The following is a 17,621-nucleotide window of genomic DNA, read 5'->3' on the forward strand; positions in this document are numbered from 1 at the left end:
AGTTCATGTTTTGTCCTGACATATTTACCTGTCATGCTGACATATTGTCTCTGTAATAATATGTCATCGTGGGGTGCTCTTAACACTGTCAAGCATAAAGTTTAGGACTGATTTATTTCTCTAACTTTTTACATACGCTAAGTGTTACATACACTAGACATCTGCTCCCATGCATGCTGTTGTCAACTCCATCATTCATATTTCAGAAGGAATAATCCATAAGGCAAGCAATGGAGAGAAGCTCTTCCTTAGACTGCCCCTCTTACCCTTATGCCAGACTGGGCTAGGTCAAGTAGCAGAGGCAACAGGAATAAGGGGGTTGGCTATGTCAACATACTTCTGGGCAAACCTCAAATGATCTCCAAGGCCAGTTTGCAACACATTACAATGCAAAATGAAGCAGGACCCATCCAGCAGCCCTTGTTCCATTTGCTTTTGATGGCAGAGGCCAGAGGTTCCTTCTCTTGTGCTTTTGTAGTTTCAGGATAACTTCTTTGTTGTATCATTGCCACAGCTTACATTGTTATACAGTGGTACCTCTGATTACGAACTTAATTCTTTCTGGAGGTCCGTTCTTAACCTGAAACTGTTCTTAACCTGAGGTACCACTTTAGCTAATGGGGCCTCCCGCTGCCGCTGCGCCATTTCCGTTCTCATCCTGAGGTAAAGTTCTCAATCCGAGGTACTACTTCCGGGTTAGTGGAGTCTGTAACCTGAAGTGACTGTAACCCGAGGTGTCTGTAACCCGAGGTACCACTGTACAGGAGAAAGAGCTAATTCAACAGAATGCTGTTCCGGACTCCTTTATCTGCTACTCTATCCCCATGTTCTTATTTGCCAGTGGGGTCTTTTTGCTGTCCCTGTTCAGCCTTCCAATAGTGTCCCTAACTTCCAAGATTATCCACTCAGGCCCTCAGCAGCACATAGAGTTCTGGATTCAGCTGTCAGCACATTCTCAGACTCTCACTCCCGGGGATGCCCCAGGTCCTCAGCAGCTTGGAAGATTTCCAATGAGCCTCTGTAGTAGAGAAAGGTCCTAGCAATCTGGGCCAAACTCCAAGACCTGTCAGCACTAGTTCCTGCAACCTCTCTTAATAGCCTCACCCCCTCCTTCCTGGAAAAGCAAGCATCAGAGTCTGTCTTTTTCTTTTTCTAAAGACAAATGTCCCCCCACCTTAACATCATGAGTCTAGATTTCCCAAGGAAGCCCCTGCTCCTCAATTTGTCTGATTTCCTTTATCTCCAGTCACCCCACAGTCAGTGTTTACTTTGTGCTTGCCTCTGGGAGCTCATATTCTAATAGAGTTCAACTGCAAACAGGTTGTCTGAGTCTGTCCATTATGGAATGGCTTTGCCAGTTAATAATGAATAGTTAGTATAGTATTCACTGTTTTCAAGTACCAAGTTTACTATTTTGAAACAAATTGGTCTTTCCAGTATTGCTTGGGAGTTCCAGTACTTTTTCTCTGTGTCCATCTTGCTTATTGCCACTGATGAGCAAACAAAAGAGATGGACTGTTCTAAACCTTCCTCATAATTATGTCACATACCACAGCTTTGCAGTGTAAAAATTAATCAAACACAAAGTGTTGTTTGTCTGGTGCCCAGGTTTGATGCTACTGGAACAAAATGTAATAACAGTGTTTGACCCAAAAGTGATCAGACTTGTTTAATTTGGAGTTCAAATTTTATTTCTAAAATATATTGAAAAATATGTTTTTACTTAAATTGCAAAGTAGGCTTTTTTGTTTTGTTTTCTGTGTTAAAATAAATGTAAACCATAGCTAGCAACTGAATTAATACTGTGATTGTGAGTTACTTCCACAATGATGTTAACAATACAAAGTACACTACAGTGGTATCTCGGGTTACAGACGCTTCAGGTTACAGACACTTCAGGTTACAGACTCCACTAACCCAGAAATAGTACCTCGGGTTAAGAACTTTGCTTCAGAATGAGAACAGAAATTGCGCGGCAGCAAGAGGCGCCATTAACTAAAGTGGTACCTCAGCGTAAGAACAGTTTCAGGTTAAGAACGGACCTCCAGCATGAATTAAGTTCTTAACCCAAGGTACCACTGTACTTGCCTCAGGCTTTAATTTGGAACGCTCGCTACTGGAGAGCAAGTGGTTCTGCCCCACCACAGTGGCTGCTACTTCTAAACCAAAATTGATCATACTGTGAAATGGGTTTGGAGGCAAAATATAGCTTGACCATTGCACCTGAAGTTCTGAACCAACTGATGTGTATGCTACAGGGAATGTTCACAGTTCTTCTTTTGATTCAGTCCTAAAAATATGTACTCTTCAGTAAACAGTAGAACAGGTTTCTTAGTAAATATGTTTAGGTTTGAAGACTAGTAGCCCTATCCTATGTATTATTACTGTCAAGTGGACTGACATTGTTTAGCTTTCAGTGGACTGATTTGTTCATTTTTATTGCATCATGGGATCCATTTTCTTGTGGCTGGGTTGTATGCTGTGTTGGAGCCAGATGGAACAGGCAAATTACTTGGTTGCTTCTCTTAGCAGTACTGCCTTCCTGGTAATGCATAAATCAGACTCAAGTTCTAGAGGTGCCAGAAAGATAGCTATTTCCACATCACTGATGTCCTGCTCCTTTTTTAGTGCAATTTTTGTATTAGGAGATCTACCACAGCATAATGTGCAAGAGCAGCTATCTTCTCTCTATGCCAAGATTGTTTTTTCCTTCTCATGTCAAAATGAATTGATTACAGTGATCTGCTGACAAGCACAAATAACTACAAGTGACCCCAACCATGCCATAAAAGTATTAATACAAATAGATAGAAGAAGAGAATTGATTAGAAACAAAACTAAGGGTAAAAAATACACTGGAAAATGATAAATTTTCATCAGTTTATCATCACCTTCCATGTAAATGACCTAATTGGCTCATTTTGAGGTTGTTTGTTTTTTAAATTCCAGCCTGAAAAGTCTTCTTGGGACAGAATTACTTCTTAGCAGAGAAATTGCAGATTGCTTTAAAGGCTAATGCAGGCTAAAATGTTACAGGAATCTTCTGGGATTCTCTTTTCCCAAGAGCTGCCCAATCCTGAGTTGTTAATCTAGAGGACAGAACAGTTTTACTTCCAGTGGAATATTCTAAAAACAACAAAGAATCCTATAACACTTTAAGGATGAACAAGTTTATTAAGACATGTTTTTGTGGACTAGAATTCATTTCATGAGAAACAAGATGTGTTTGGTGTGTTTATGATAGATACATGTAATCTCCAAATTAGGAGCCAGCGACAGAGCATAGATTATAAGAAGCATTTATGAGGGGAGGGAAATGTGGCTTGACAATCTTGATGCTTGATATCGAATTTTCAAAAAGTTATAATATTGTGGCAATTTTTGATCCTGAGACAATAAGACACTTAACTCTCCTCCCGCACAAGTGTATACAGAGGGCCCTTGTCCTGTTTGAAGTTGTGATTCCAGTGAGCACCAACTGATGTTACGGATTTTTTTGTTTGAAAAAAACTTACTGTATTTGGGAAACTGTTAGATACTACAAGAACATAGGAAACTGCCTTATACCAAGTCAGACCATTGAGCCATCTAGCATAGACTTCTACATAGGGTCTTGTACAGAGGTTTTTCCTAGCCCTACTTGGAAATGTTGGGTATCAAACCTGGGATCTTCTGTGCAAAGCACATGCTCTGCCACCACTGAGCTATGGCTTTATTGCCTTTCATAACTATGGTACAGTGGTACCTCCAGTTGTGGACGGGATCCATTCTGGAGCTCCGGTCGGATCCTGAGGTTTCTGCAACTGGAGGTGCCTGTTCTGTGCACGTGTGCGGCACAGTAGAGCGCTTCTGTGCATATGCGTGCAGCGAAACCCAGAAATATACTTCTGGGTTTGCCGCGTGTGTATCCTGAAGGATACGTAACAAGAGGGGCACATAAGCAGAGGTACCACTGTATTTCTAATAGCTATTTTTTCATCACATTTCTTATACAGTAGTACCTTGGTTCCCAAATGGCTTAGTTGACGAACATATTGGCTCCCCAATGCCACAAACCGGTTCCGGTTTTTGAACTTTTTTTGGAAGCCAAATGTCCGTTTTGGCTGTTGGCATGGTTTCTGGGGCCAGTCAGCCAATCAGAAGCAGTGCCTTGGTTTTCGAACATTTTCGAAGTCAAACGCAATTCCAGAACAGATTGAGTTCAAGAACCAAGGTAATTATTTTTTCCTTACTAGCATCCAAGCAATTTTTGTGTGTGGATGATGATGATGATGATGATTTTATTTATACTCCGCCCATCTGGCTGGGTTTCCTCAGCTACTCTGGGTGGCTTATAGCATATATAAAAACATCAAACATTAAAATGTTCTTTACTTGATCCTTGGAATGCTGTATCTAAAATGATTATCTCATCTCTAGCACATTTTAATTCTACTGCCAGCTTGAACTTTTTTTCTAGCTAAATGGGTTGCATTGTTTTAACCTCTTTTCATAAAATAGATTTTCAATTCCTGGGAGGATATATTTCATATTTTACATAAAAGAAAAGTTTTTCTTTATACTTGTTTGGGTTTGAATTCATCTTTCTTAAATGAGTGCCCCAAACAGGACACTGTATTTCATATAATACCTCAGTAGTGTCTGGGCAGTGTGATCCCCCCCCCTTTAGTTCTAGAAAAACCTAATAATTTCATTGTAACAATTTGGGTTAGAAATCAGGGTGGAGGGGTCATGAGAAGTTTAATTTTAAACACCCAATAAAATCTTATGAATTTTAGAAGATCCTGCAGTAAATACTCACATTGTGATGCTGTAGTGATAAATTATATTTATTGCTGTGACTTACTTAGACAATCTAAGAAGATGCATGGGAATATTCCCATGAGAATGTCATGAACAGGAACTTAGCCTAATATGGTTTGGGTTCTCCATTTCTGGCACAAGGCTGAAATAAGTCTTCAAATATTAGTATCCTACAAAAAACAACAAAAGTGTTACTACCCTGCTAAGATATTAATGGCTAGCACTTCCATGGACCCCCTTTTAAAAATTGGTATTACATTGGCTACTTTCCAGTCCTTGGGTATATTTTTGTTAGAAGACCAGCAATTTCAGATTTGAATTCTTTAAGAACTATTTAAGTGGATCCCGTCTAGACACAGTCATTGGTATCAAAAACCCAGAGAGTTTGCAAGAGAATCAGCAGCATTCCCCCATCTCACTCCTGACAAACACATATAAATAGCTTTAAAAATACATACTGTATAATGAAGATAAGGTCAAATTCAGGTTTCTGTATCAGGAAAAAACATGCTAAAGGTTATATTTGGGCTGCAATGCTATACTCGCTTACCTAATATTAAGTCCCATGGACATCAATAGGGTTTATTTCTGAGGAGTCATATAATGGATTGCATTGTTAGCCAAAGCTGTAGAATTTATAGAAATACATGTGAGCATTTACATATTTACAATGAATCACCTACATTTCCCCCTTCATTTAAACTGGACCCCATATTTCCCATATGCATAAATCCTGTTACATATTCATCTGTTGAGTTAAGTTTGTTATCAGAACACTAGGTTTACTGAAGTCATGGTCTTTTCTATTACAGTGCAGGGGTCCCCTTGTTTTTTTCTGGTTGTATAAAATTCATTGCATTTTGCATACCGTGTTACAATCTCTCTTAACTTTAGTTAGTTTTTAATGTTGATAAAAAGTCTCCAAAGTTGGAACTCTTGCTATTTCCGCTTTCCTGTATATAGATGTATACAGTTATTAGTTTGGTTCACAGAACACATTTCCAGATTGTCCTTAGGAGTTCTATTTGCCACACTTATTTGCAATCTGTGAACTTTTTAAAAAGAAAGGTAAGAATTTTTAGTTTTAAATGATATCGCATAGCTATTTCATGCCAGTTTGGGTGGGGGAAAGAAAAATAAATTGTCTTTTATTTTCCCTATCGCTTCTGACCCTCCCACCTATTGCTGAGTAGGGGTGTGGCTAGGCCTGTTTTTCAAAATCGTGACCTGCTCACTGTTTTGCATTGCCTTGTTTGCTTCTTGCCACTCTCTAATCCTGTTTTTGTGGGATGTGAGGAAGTTTCAGAATCATATTGGCTCTCCCCTTCATAAGAGGGGCATTGCTTTTTAGGGTTCCTCCATGTCACCAAGTGCCATGGGCTGGTTTGCTCTTGTAGCAAAGTTGTTCCTAAGTTCAGCACATTATGGGAATAAATGATGTCCATTCACATATGTAAAAGTGAAGGGGTACACTTTTGGGGTACGGGCTGAACCTATTTCTCTTCTGGTGATCTCAGTGCCTGAAGTAAGAAGCAAATATTGCCTTAGCTATGTCTCAGATTACAGTTTCTTTTATGTTGTCAATGAAATTCACAGGGAACCATGCCATCCTTAGTCTGTGTAACCCCATCCTGGGTTCCATTTTTTGGTCATGCTGTGGGAAGGAATGTTGGGAACTTGTGTTACGTCTGTAACCTATTGTCATGGTGTGTGGGTATGTGTATAGGAAGAACAGGTAGACATGAAATGCATTTCTGTGTGTTCTGCACAGTCACATTCCCGCTATAGAATTCCTGACATTGTTAGGCTGGGCTATCCCATGCATATTGACCTTACTGCAGTAGTGTCCCTGCTTGCTATGTCTAGCTTTTCCACTTAGGAGTGCCAACCACTCACTTATATGGGAGAAACAAAATAAATAAATTCCTTCCAGTAGCACCTTAGAGACCAACTAAATATGTTATTGGTATGAGCTTTTGTGTGCATGCACACTTCTAAATATATGGGAGAAAAAACCTAGATGTACATGTGTCTAAATTCATCCTCTGTCTCTAGTGATATTCTGTGGAAACACACCCCCCCACTAGCAACAATCAAGTCTGCCTAGCCCTATCCTTGGTTCTTGGTTGTTTGTGTTTCCAGCATGTGTACATCATGTGTGTGTGCATATGATACCAATGATTTAAAAAGGGAAAGCTTCATGCCTGAAAAGGCTAGTTTTAAATTTAAATTATTTTCTTACAGAGGACTCTTCATCACTCCCCATGATCGAGGACATGTTGGAACACTGCTTAAAGCATGGCCTGAAGCTGTCATCAAGGTAGGTTCTTTAGCTACAAGTAATATGTGTCAGGTCTCTGGATCATTAAAATAATAATATAACCCAGAGCTGAACTAGCAGAATGATCTGGTGTAGATTGTGAGTAGGTAGAGGACTGTATATTTGAATACCACCAAACAAAAATAAAGTATTAATCCAAATGTATGTTATGAATCATTGGAAGTAAATTGAAAATCTAATCTATTACAAGTTTGCCGCAAGTCCCTTATTACTACACATGAAATATTCATAAAAAGTGGCCACCTCGAATAGTACATAGTTACTGATCTATGCAGAATACTAGTTTCCATAGTAGTCATTTTACTGTAGTTTTTTATGCCTTAAATCTTTAACATGGACCTCCCTCACTTTTTTCTTTTCACTGTTGGAATTGAGGTCACTGTAGTATTTACACATTTGCTAACAATTTATTTGTTTATTTAAAATATTTATATACCACTCTTCACCTAAATGATACCAGAGTGGTTTACAATATATACACCTAATGCAATAAAATCCATGTATTAAAATATTGAAAAACATAATAAAATTCAAACCACTGTAGCCAATAGTTAGAACCAAGCAAGGAATTTCACTTGGGTGAAAAGATGAGTTAAACAGGAACTAAAAACTCATCAAATTTGTTGCCTGCCTTATTTTAGAGGGAAGGGAATTCAACAGGCCTGGTATCACTATGGGAAACTCTGTCGCCCAGGATGCTGCATAATCTGCCTCATCAGGCAGTGGTACATCCAACAGAGCCTCCTATGAATATCTCAGCACATGGGAAGACATGTATAGGAGTGGGCATTCTTTCAGATATCCAGGCACCAAGTTGGTGTACAGGGGCATATGTGTCGTCTTCAACTTGGCTCGGTAGCAATTTGGCAGCCAGTGCATTTCCTTCAAGACTGGTGTAATGTGATTATGGTAGTTGCCCCACTTGGCAGCCTAGCTGCCTCAGTTTGAACCAGCTTCAAGAGAAGCTGTGCATAGAGCATATTACAGCAATCCAGTCTTTAGGTTACCAACATGTGGGTCACTGTTGCTAGGCCACAGTGGTAGCTGCTTGGCACACCAGCCAAATCTTATAAAACGTTCTGCTAGCCACTGAAGTCACTTGTGCCTCCAGCTACATTAACTAGTGCATCTTTCCATGTTCTGGCTACTGGGAGGTGGTAGTGACAATAGCCTATGGGTCTTACACCTCTTTCCAACTTATATGTTGTTTCCTTGTGGAGCCAGAACAGAATAGAAAAGAAAATTTTATATGGAATGCAGCACCGAATACTTGTTTTTTAAATAACTATGACTGCATTCCTCAAGAATTTAGCAGAAGAAAAATTCATTAAAATAAACTGAAACTATAGCACATAAAGCTGTACGCAAAAAGCATAGAGATTGTAATTTCCTGGGCCTTAATTTGTCTGGTCCCCTTCTTTTTCACCAGTAACGACATCTAATGGCCTCTCTGATATTTAAGCAATTTTCTTGTTCACATCATCTTATACAGTTTTTAAAAAGTTTATCGAGAAGACAAACCCAGACTTCTTTTGTCAGCAAAATAATCCTTAAATTGGAAAATATGAGTTGCTAGACCAGTACAGTGTAATTATTCAGACTTGTTATAGCAGTATATTAGTCATGCATTGGTGCAAGTGTTTAGGATCAGGGTGCCAAGCTTTCTTTCTATTTCAATCACAGAAGCTGATTCAGTATCAATGTTTGAGCAATTAATTAGAGGATCTGATTTTGGGGGGACGACGACGACTGTTCAATTAAAAATGCTGCACCAATTACTTGGGCAGCAGTTTTTTAAAAATAGAAACAAATGGCAGCTGTTTTAAAAGAGACATTCTAGCCAGAATACCTTTTCCAACATTACTTTGCTGCAGCACATATTTGCACCACCTAAGAATACTGAAAAAATTTAACCAACGGTTCCACTTCCATTCACAGAAGCGTCTTTTGTCTATTGGAGGATTCTGCAAGTGGAAGGGGAAGTTGCGCCTGCAGCCTCGGGTGCCCTCTGCGCCCCCCCCCCCCAATATCTGCACTAGGGGAGTAGAGAGCCATCTAGAATAACGTGGAGGTGGCCCAGGAATAGGGGTCTGCAAGAGGAAGGGAAAATGGTGAAAATCGCCTTCTCCTTTCCATTTGTGGAAACCTCTGTTAAATCAAAGACCCTTCCATGAATGACAGGGCAAATTCATTTATTTACGACATTTCTATCCCACCTTTTTTCTCTAACATGGAACTCAGAACAGCATACGTGGGATTCTCTGACAGTCTCTCTTCAAGACATGGACCAGACCTAGATCTGCGTAACTCAGTGTCTCCCCCCCCCCCCCTGCATCTATTTGTTTCTCATATGCAAATATAATGGATACATTAATCAACTATGACTCTTGCAGTTACAATAAACTAAAGATTTGTTTATTCAGATAACAGGCCTAGAGAAAATGTAACACACCAAAGCAGTATGGAATGCTTTGCCACTGTTCTTAATTTGAATCAATCTATTTATGAACGGACATGAAAAGAGCTTAGGACACGTTTCCAATTTTACACTGCTTATACTGCTTTCCCTTTAGGCTATTGTGGTGACTGATGGAGAACGTATTCTTGGCCTTGGAGACCTTGGTTGTTATGGAATGGGCATCCCAGTGGGTAAACTAGCACTTTACACAGCATGCGGAGGAATGAAGCCCCAGGAGTGTCTGCCTGTTATGCTTGATGTGGGAACTGACAATGAGGTAACTGTTGTTTCATGCTGTCATGAACATTTGATATATTTCAAGGAAGAAACGGACAAAACTGTGTAATAGTATTTGCCTGTTCAGCTGAAAGGGTATGGTTAACATTCTTTCCCAGGAAAAAAAAATCTCACTCATTGCATGACAGTAGTTCTGATGTATATTTTAAACATTGTGTTACAGTCCAGGCAATCAGTCTGTCTTTGTAGACTAGCCGTTCTTCAACTTGGGTCTCCAGATGTTGTTGAACTACAAATCCCATCATGCCTTACCTCAGCTTGGGTTGGTGGGGTTGTACCCCAATAATATTTGGAAAACCAATGTTGAAGAACACTCTCCTAATGCAAATTCAGAGGCTTTTGCTGCAGCAGTGTCCTGAGCAAGCTCCATGGGATACGGAGTGCAACACAAGGGAAGATACAATGTTTTGTCAAAGTCAAGTGTGCCAAGGACAAGTTGGGACTGGTGATGGCACACCTGCAAAATTCTCCTTCATAGTGTGCCTGCTATAGTTTAGTGCATTAGTATTTGGGATGGGCTTAGCTCCTGGCACAAGAGGAAGGCTCAAGGAATGTCTTGTGCAAATAATGGGACAGCAGCACTGCCTTCTATGCTCTAGTTCCATCCATGTAGTTCCTATACTGAAAATAAATTTTCTAGCTGTTGCTGGTATTAGTGGTGACCTTATAATTTTATGAGCGGCACATTAGGAAACACTAGTTTGGATCCTAAGAACTGCAAATGGAGTTCTCACAGAATGGGATTTCCTTGCTGTTTCTTTTGGCTACTCCAAAAAATTGCACCTGAAGATTGTGGAATGCTTCCAGAATGGCATGCAATGTGGTGTATCAGGGCCTTCAACAAAATAGGGAGGTTGGTGGAAATCAGAGACATCCTCTAGCGCAAGCAGAAGAACTATTCACACTAAGATTTTACCGGATACAGACCACTGTATATGTGCAGTAATATTATATTACTCTTGCTTGAAAATAATAACATTTGTGAAGGTCATTTAACTTTAAAATCTGTCCTCATGATTGTATCCATTAAAAGAAAAATCCCCATGATTAGGAATGCCTGGGCACATGGCAATTTCTGTAAAGTGGGGTAATGATGTATATTATTGCAGAGCAAAACTTATGGAAATGATTTGTAAAAGGCTATTTTAATAAACTCAGTTGTAGAAGGGGAATAGTGGAAATAGGATGTGATGAAATATTTTGGATGGTTTAAACTATGTAGTGATGAAAAGGAATGCAAAAAACATCAAATGCTTTTGAAAACAGATCTGACCATTTACTGTCATTGTTCCAGAAAATAAGGAAAAATATAAAATTGCACGCAGTGGATTTCCCAGCCATTAAGACAGAGAGAATCTTGGAATTCAATTTGAAACGGAACAGATCAGTACAGTATGTTAGCCTGCTGTCACTGAAGCAGATAGTCTTAGAAGAGACTGAATTTATTAAAGCTAGTTGGGAATTTCCTGATGGAAACTATTTTGATTTCTTAAAAATACTGTGTTTCATTGAAACTGGAATGTTGCAATCTTATTATGCTGTGAAATGGAACTTCCAGTGGCAGGCAGAGCTGTCTAATTCCTAGTCAAAGGCTGCAAGCTTCAAGACTGTTTCTACACAGTTTCTTTCACAGGGTTCCGATTATATTTTATTAGATCTTCCCAAGCCACAGACAAGTCCATACAGATAATTGTTATTTTAGTACGAACAAAATGTTTCTGCACCGGAGCTTCTAGCTAGAGCTGGACATACATGAATCACCTTCTGTAGGTGGTAGATTACATAAGAGGAGCAATTTATCTGCCTCCAGCCTCCATGTACATAATTATTACTTCCAGCCCAGGATGCACAGGATGTGTGAAGAGACCTCCGGTTCTAGGGTGGTATATAAATTCAATAAATAATAAATAATAAAAATAATTATGTGTGAAAGTATTGAAAGGCAGCCCAGACCTGTTTCATGAATGTTGGATTTGGACCGAAAGCACCAAATCAAAAGTATTTCTGTGTGGAAGCAGCCAGTAAGATTTGAGGCCAGGTAGCAACTGTGCACCTGTTCTCCTTTCAACCTTGGATAACGTGAAGAAAAACCTAACCACAAGGGACTTAAAGATTCAGGTGTAATGCAGTATTCTTTTTCTACTCCCAAGTCATAAAAGTTATGCAAAACACTGCCTTGCTTCAAATACTGCATTGCAAACAACTTTTTGTCTTCTCTTCTTGCCTTGAAAATTAGTATAGGGATCAAATGGAGAATTTCTTTTTGACATCTCTGTGCTCAAGGGGAGAGGTTTTGGTAGTATGTATTACCTCTTTCTTGGAGGCTGAGCTGGTATTAGAATTTAAAACATAAGAGTTGCAATGGGACTCAGCATACCAAATTTCATTCCAGTATCTCAGTTGGAAGAGTTATTGCATTACAGCCAAATAACTGTAGAATCAAATGGAATGCCAAGTGGGCATGTTCAGCCAACAATTTTGATTGAACTTGGAAGTTTTGGTCAGAAGGCAGTTGAGAGACAGTAGTCTTGTAAACAATCATCTCAAGTAAGAGGGTGCATGTGTATTTTTCAAACTTAGGACTTTATAACTCAGACACCTGTAGTAGTAGTAGTAGTAGTAGTAGTAGTAATAATAATAATAATAATAATAATAATAATAATAATAATAATATCATTATTTTTTTTTTTTAATAATATCATTATTTATACCCCACCCATCTGGCTGGGTTTCCCCAGCCACTCTGGGAGGCTTACAGCATATAAAAAACATAGTAAAATATCAGATATTAAAAACTTCCCGATATAGGATGTCTTCCAAAAGCTGCCTTCAGATGTCTTCCAGAAGTTATGTAGTTCTTTATCTCCTTATCTCCCCATACCCTGTCCCCCTAAAACAGTACTTCTGTTTTATAAGGATTCAACCTCAATCCATTAACCTCCATCCACCCTCCAACCGCCTCCAGACACTCACATAGGACATTCACTGCCTTCACTGGTTCCAATTTAAGAAAGAAGTAGAGCTGGGTATCATCCGTATACTGGTGAACACCAAGCCTAAACCCCCTGATGTTCTCTCCCAGCAGCTTCATATAGATGTTGAAAAGCATGGGGGAGAGGATGGAACCCTGAGGTATCCCACATGTGAAAGCCCAGGGGACTGAACACTCATCCCCCAACATCACTTTTTGGACACGACCTAGGAGGAAGGAGCAGAACCACTGTATAACAGTGCCCTCAACTCCCAACCCTTCTGGCCGGTCCAGAATGATACCATGGTCAACGGTATCAAAAGCCACTGGGAGATCCAGCAGAACTAGGAAACAGCTTTCACCTTTGTCCCTAGCCCACTGGAGATCATCGACCAGCGCAACCAAGGCAGTTTCAGTCCCATAATGAGGCTTGAATCCTGATGGGAAGGGATCCAAATGGAATCCTGATGGGAAGGCATGCTTGGTATTGTTCAGCAATTGCCCACACAACCACCTTGCCCAAGAATGGAAGGTTTGAGACTGGGCAATAGTTGGCAGGTCTAAAGATATTTTTTTTTAAGAAGCTGCTTCTTTCAGCAGGTCTGGAAAGACTCCCGCACAGAGGGAAGCACTCATCATCCCGTGGAGCCCATTGCTCAGCCCTTCTCAGCTCGCTTTTATGAGCCAGGGTGGGTAAGGGTCAAGGAGACAGGTGGTCAGTTTCACTCCTCAAAGCAGCCATGCCCTCGGAGGTAACAGATTAGAAATGATTCCATGCAACTTGACTAGTCAGGACTCTAGCACTCTCCCACCCCAGCCCTACTCCCACAGTCTACCTCTTTCCAAATCTGAGCAACTTTAACTGCAAAGAAGTTTGCAAAATCATTGCAGGAAATCTTAGGGTCCTCATCAGGCAAAGGTGGTTCCATTAGATTGTGAGCCACCTGAGAGAGTCTCCTGCTGCTGTTTTCTGCAGATGCAATAGATGCGGCAAAGAAGATGTTCTTCTTGGTAGGCTCAACGTTGAGCTCTAACCCATGTTTGCTCAGATTCAGAATGAGTTTTCCGCCACTGGTGCTCTAGCCATCTCAGTGATTGTTTCATCTCCCTCAGCTCTGGGGCAAACCACAGGGCCATCAGGACTCCATGCAATTGGAGAGGGCACTTCGGAGCCAGACAGTAAATAGCCCTGGCTAACTCTGTATTCCAGTGGGCCACCAGGGAATCAGCTGAGAGGCAATCAACATGGGATAAAACATCCTCAACCACTCTCTTGAAAGCATTTGGATCCATTAAGTGTTGGAGATGGACCATTTGAATCCGTCCCACCTCCCTGTGAAGAAAAAGTTGCTCCAGGAAGTGATCTGATCATGGCACTTCTTGTATTTCACTTTTACTTAATGTCAGATCACCCATGTCTACAAAGCTGAACACCAGGGCTAAGGCATGTCTGAGGCTATGGGTCGGGCCAAACTTATTCAGGGACAGCCCCTTGGAGGCCATTCTTTCCAAGAAGTCCCAAGCAGTCCCTTGTAAGGTGGTGTCGGCATGGATGTTAAAATTCCGTAGGACAACCAAACTAGGAGAACAATCACCATGACCTGAAGCAGCTCAGGCCGGGAATCCGTGGTGCAGCGGGGAGGTCAGTACACCAATAGGAATTCTATACTGCCCCTGTTGCCCAACTTCCAGAACATGCACTCCGAAAACTGAGTCTCCCCAATAGGATGCCTGGTGCAAACTAAAGACTTCCTAAAGATCACTGTAAAGACTGTGTTCATGGAAGACAATCTTACTCTGCTACAAGTGATCAGCAAAGAAGAAGAAGAAGCTCCTTCACCCACTGCGCTAGGATTGAAGTGTTAAGATGCCACCCTCCAAGACCCCTCACTAGCTGAGTCAAGTAAACAACGACCCCAAGTTTGGATTGTGGTTTGCTTCTCCTGTGCACTAGAAGACAGGAGCAAAGGGGGTGCAATAAGCACATTTATGGTAAACCATTAACAGTAGTTCATGGTGATGTCCAAATGCATTTTACTGTTGTTTCCTCATGGGACTGACAGATAAAATTGATGTTAAAGATAGCTGTTATTTTCTTTAGAAAATAATGTATAATTTATATAAATTAAACTTCACAAAATTTGGAACTTCTTAATGTAATACAGTCTTCATACTATGTATGTCCAAATACATTTTTTACATTGAATTAGGTCAGAGTGTTCATAAACCCAAGAGTGAATCGTTCCAAAGAAGAAGAAAAATAAAAGGATATAAAATTACAATGAGTGTTATCCAATTGTGAATGTACTGAGTAAAATAGCACATGGAAACGCCAGTGCACATATTACCTGGAATGTGTTTTATTACACATGTGTGCAGCAGGGAAATGTAGACTTTAAATGCTTCCCTGATGTATTCTCTCCTCTCTCTCTCTCTCTCTTTCACACACACAGACACACACACCCTTCTGAGATTGCTGGCTTTGTGTTTTATTTAAACAAGACAATATTTATAAAGAATCTACATGTTCTTGAAATGTGGCAAATAAAACATGTGTGAATATTATCAAGTCAATGCACGGCCTGCACTGTTATCCCTTCCCCTCATTGTAGGACTTGTACCGTGATACTCATATCTGTATGCATGACTGAGATGGTGCAGTTTTGAAATAAAGTGCAGGTATAGCTGTGGATTGGTATGGATATGCCACTTCCCACGCTCTTGTTTGTGGGTGTAGCAAGTATTCTGTTAGGCCTGTTTAACACAATGCTTTTAGCTTAAGCGAACTACTAGATGTGGCTGCTGGAAGCATTTTATATTGAGGAGCCTTCAAAATGATAAACAGCAGAAGGCTGCTGTAGTATGAGGTGTCACTGGACCATTTCCATGCACAGACGCTGCAGTATTCTAGGGATGGGAAGCAGGAACCTATCATGGGGACCTCTAAAATGAAGAACCAGATACATACTACAAGCTGCCACGTGTTTTAATCTGGTTTTAGCTTTTTAGTCATTTTAATTGCTTTTGAACATTTCAAATACTTGTCTTAACTATTTTTTCTGATAATTTTGTTGTCTTATTTTTTTTTTTATAAACCACTTTGAGGTTTTATTATAATCAGGCAGTATATAAATGCTGTTGAAATAAACAAGAACAAAAATAATAAATAACATACTTCAAATCCTTTTAAGCAGTTTTCACCCAAGAGACCATTCCTTCCCTTTGAAAATCTTCCTGTTTGTATGAAATACAAGTGGAATAAAATGGAAAGCATATAGTTTTTGTAGAAAAAATATACTAGAGCAAAAACTATGATCCAGGAGGTTTCTATATTTTTAAACTAATACAACTTGTCATTTATATAGCAATAGCAGACGCAGTATATCAACAATGCGTATAACAGGTGTGCAAAGTATTCTCCTGTTGCAGAGGGGGTTTAGTGGACTAAGGTTTCGAAAATAGTGGCTTGACAGAAGCCACATACTGAGTTGATAACTAAAATGCCATTTCAACCAGGGTTTCCCAGATTATGCTGAAAATTTAGCCACTGTTCCACACCACCTCTCAAACTACTGTAGCAACATATTATCACTACATTTGAGGCTTCATATGGAGCAGACTGAAGTGATAGACTACTAAGGTGGTATAATAGATTATGCCATTTCAGACTTCAGGTGGCAGATAACACTGTGACTGTTTGTTGATAGAAACCTACTACAAATAAAAAACCAGCACAGCTGCAAATAGAATGGCTATTCATGCATCACCCCAAAAGACAAAAATGCATCACTAGAAAATCAGCACAAAGGGGGACACAAAGGTGCATAAAATTCACATCTGCTAATTTCTGTATAGATATAAATTCAGAAATAATTACTGTAATTTAAATAGTAATATAATACATCTCATAATAATGGAAAAGGCTTCAGCCAGCTAACCTGTGCGCCTGCTCAGTCTGCTATTTAGGTGCTAGCTGTGGATGAACAACTGTAAGGCACCATTTAATTCATCTGCATGTGCAGACCAGGCTACTGTTTAGGAATAGTTATTTATACTTGCTACATGCCAGCATAATGACAAAATTGGTAGGTGGTTTCTAACTTTCAGCTGCATTACTGTATCTGCATTATGCTAATACTATTTGTTGCTAACATAGAAGACCTTTGGCTGACTTACTTTGTTAGCTGCTAACTTGGCAACTGATTATTTTCAGTAAACTGCCAGAGATTTTACAAATTCTTCTTGATGTTTATTAATCTCTTATTTTTGATGCTCTTTTCTGAAGAGCTCTCAAACATTCACAACTGTAATGCAGTAAATGGCAATTTCTGTATTTCTTTTAGCTCAGGGGTATCAGGAACTTAGAAGCTTAGTGATAAATCTAGATTAAACAACATGCACATGTATCAGTTTCATGTTAACTCTACTATAACAGCCAGCCTTTTATGAGCAAAAATGTAGCACTGAAAACAGTCTTTGAGCAGGTTTTGGTTTGCCTTTTTTTTAAAGCATCAAAGTATGTCCTATGAATTCATAGCTTTCAACTTCTCAACTACTGTAAGTCTAATGTAACTTACAGCGCACTGCTGCTAAAGCATATAAAAAGCGATCAAACAGAAAAGGGCAAATAACTGAAACTGCAGATCTCTGAATGGAAAAGTCAAATTCAGTAGCAACAGATCCTGCTGTTTTAAAGCAACGTTGACCAAAAGATAGTTTACTTTCGAGGAAGACAACTTGTGTAAATCTAC

General features: G+C 39.7%; 2 protein-coding genes across 5 annotated transcripts in view; one reads left to right on the forward strand and one right to left on the reverse strand.

The window, feature by feature from the left end:
• PRSS35 (serine protease 35) overlaps positions 1 to 17,621 on the reverse strand; it is a 160,440-nt gene that overhangs the window by 79,011 nt on the left and 63,808 nt on the right. The gene's annotated exons all lie outside the window — the stretch shown is intronic.
• The window catches only part of ME1 (malic enzyme 1), a 119,814-nt gene that overhangs the window by 35,419 nt on the left and 66,774 nt on the right, over positions 1 to 17,621 (forward strand). For both annotated transcript variants that reach the window (XM_079970474.1, XM_079970475.1), the window contains exons 4-5: positions 7,048 to 7,123; positions 9,718 to 9,879. In XM_079970474.1, coding sequence (XP_079826600.1) covers positions 7,048 to 7,123; positions 9,718 to 9,879 — 238 coding nt within the window. The remainder of the gene's footprint in view (positions 1 to 7,047; positions 7,124 to 9,717; positions 9,880 to 17,621) is intronic.

The sequence above is a fragment of the Podarcis cretensis genome, assembly GCF_951804945.1.
Source record: "Podarcis cretensis genome assembly, chromosome: 3".
NCBI classification, from domain to species: Eukaryota; Metazoa; Chordata; class Lepidosauria; order Squamata; family Lacertidae; genus Podarcis; species Podarcis cretensis.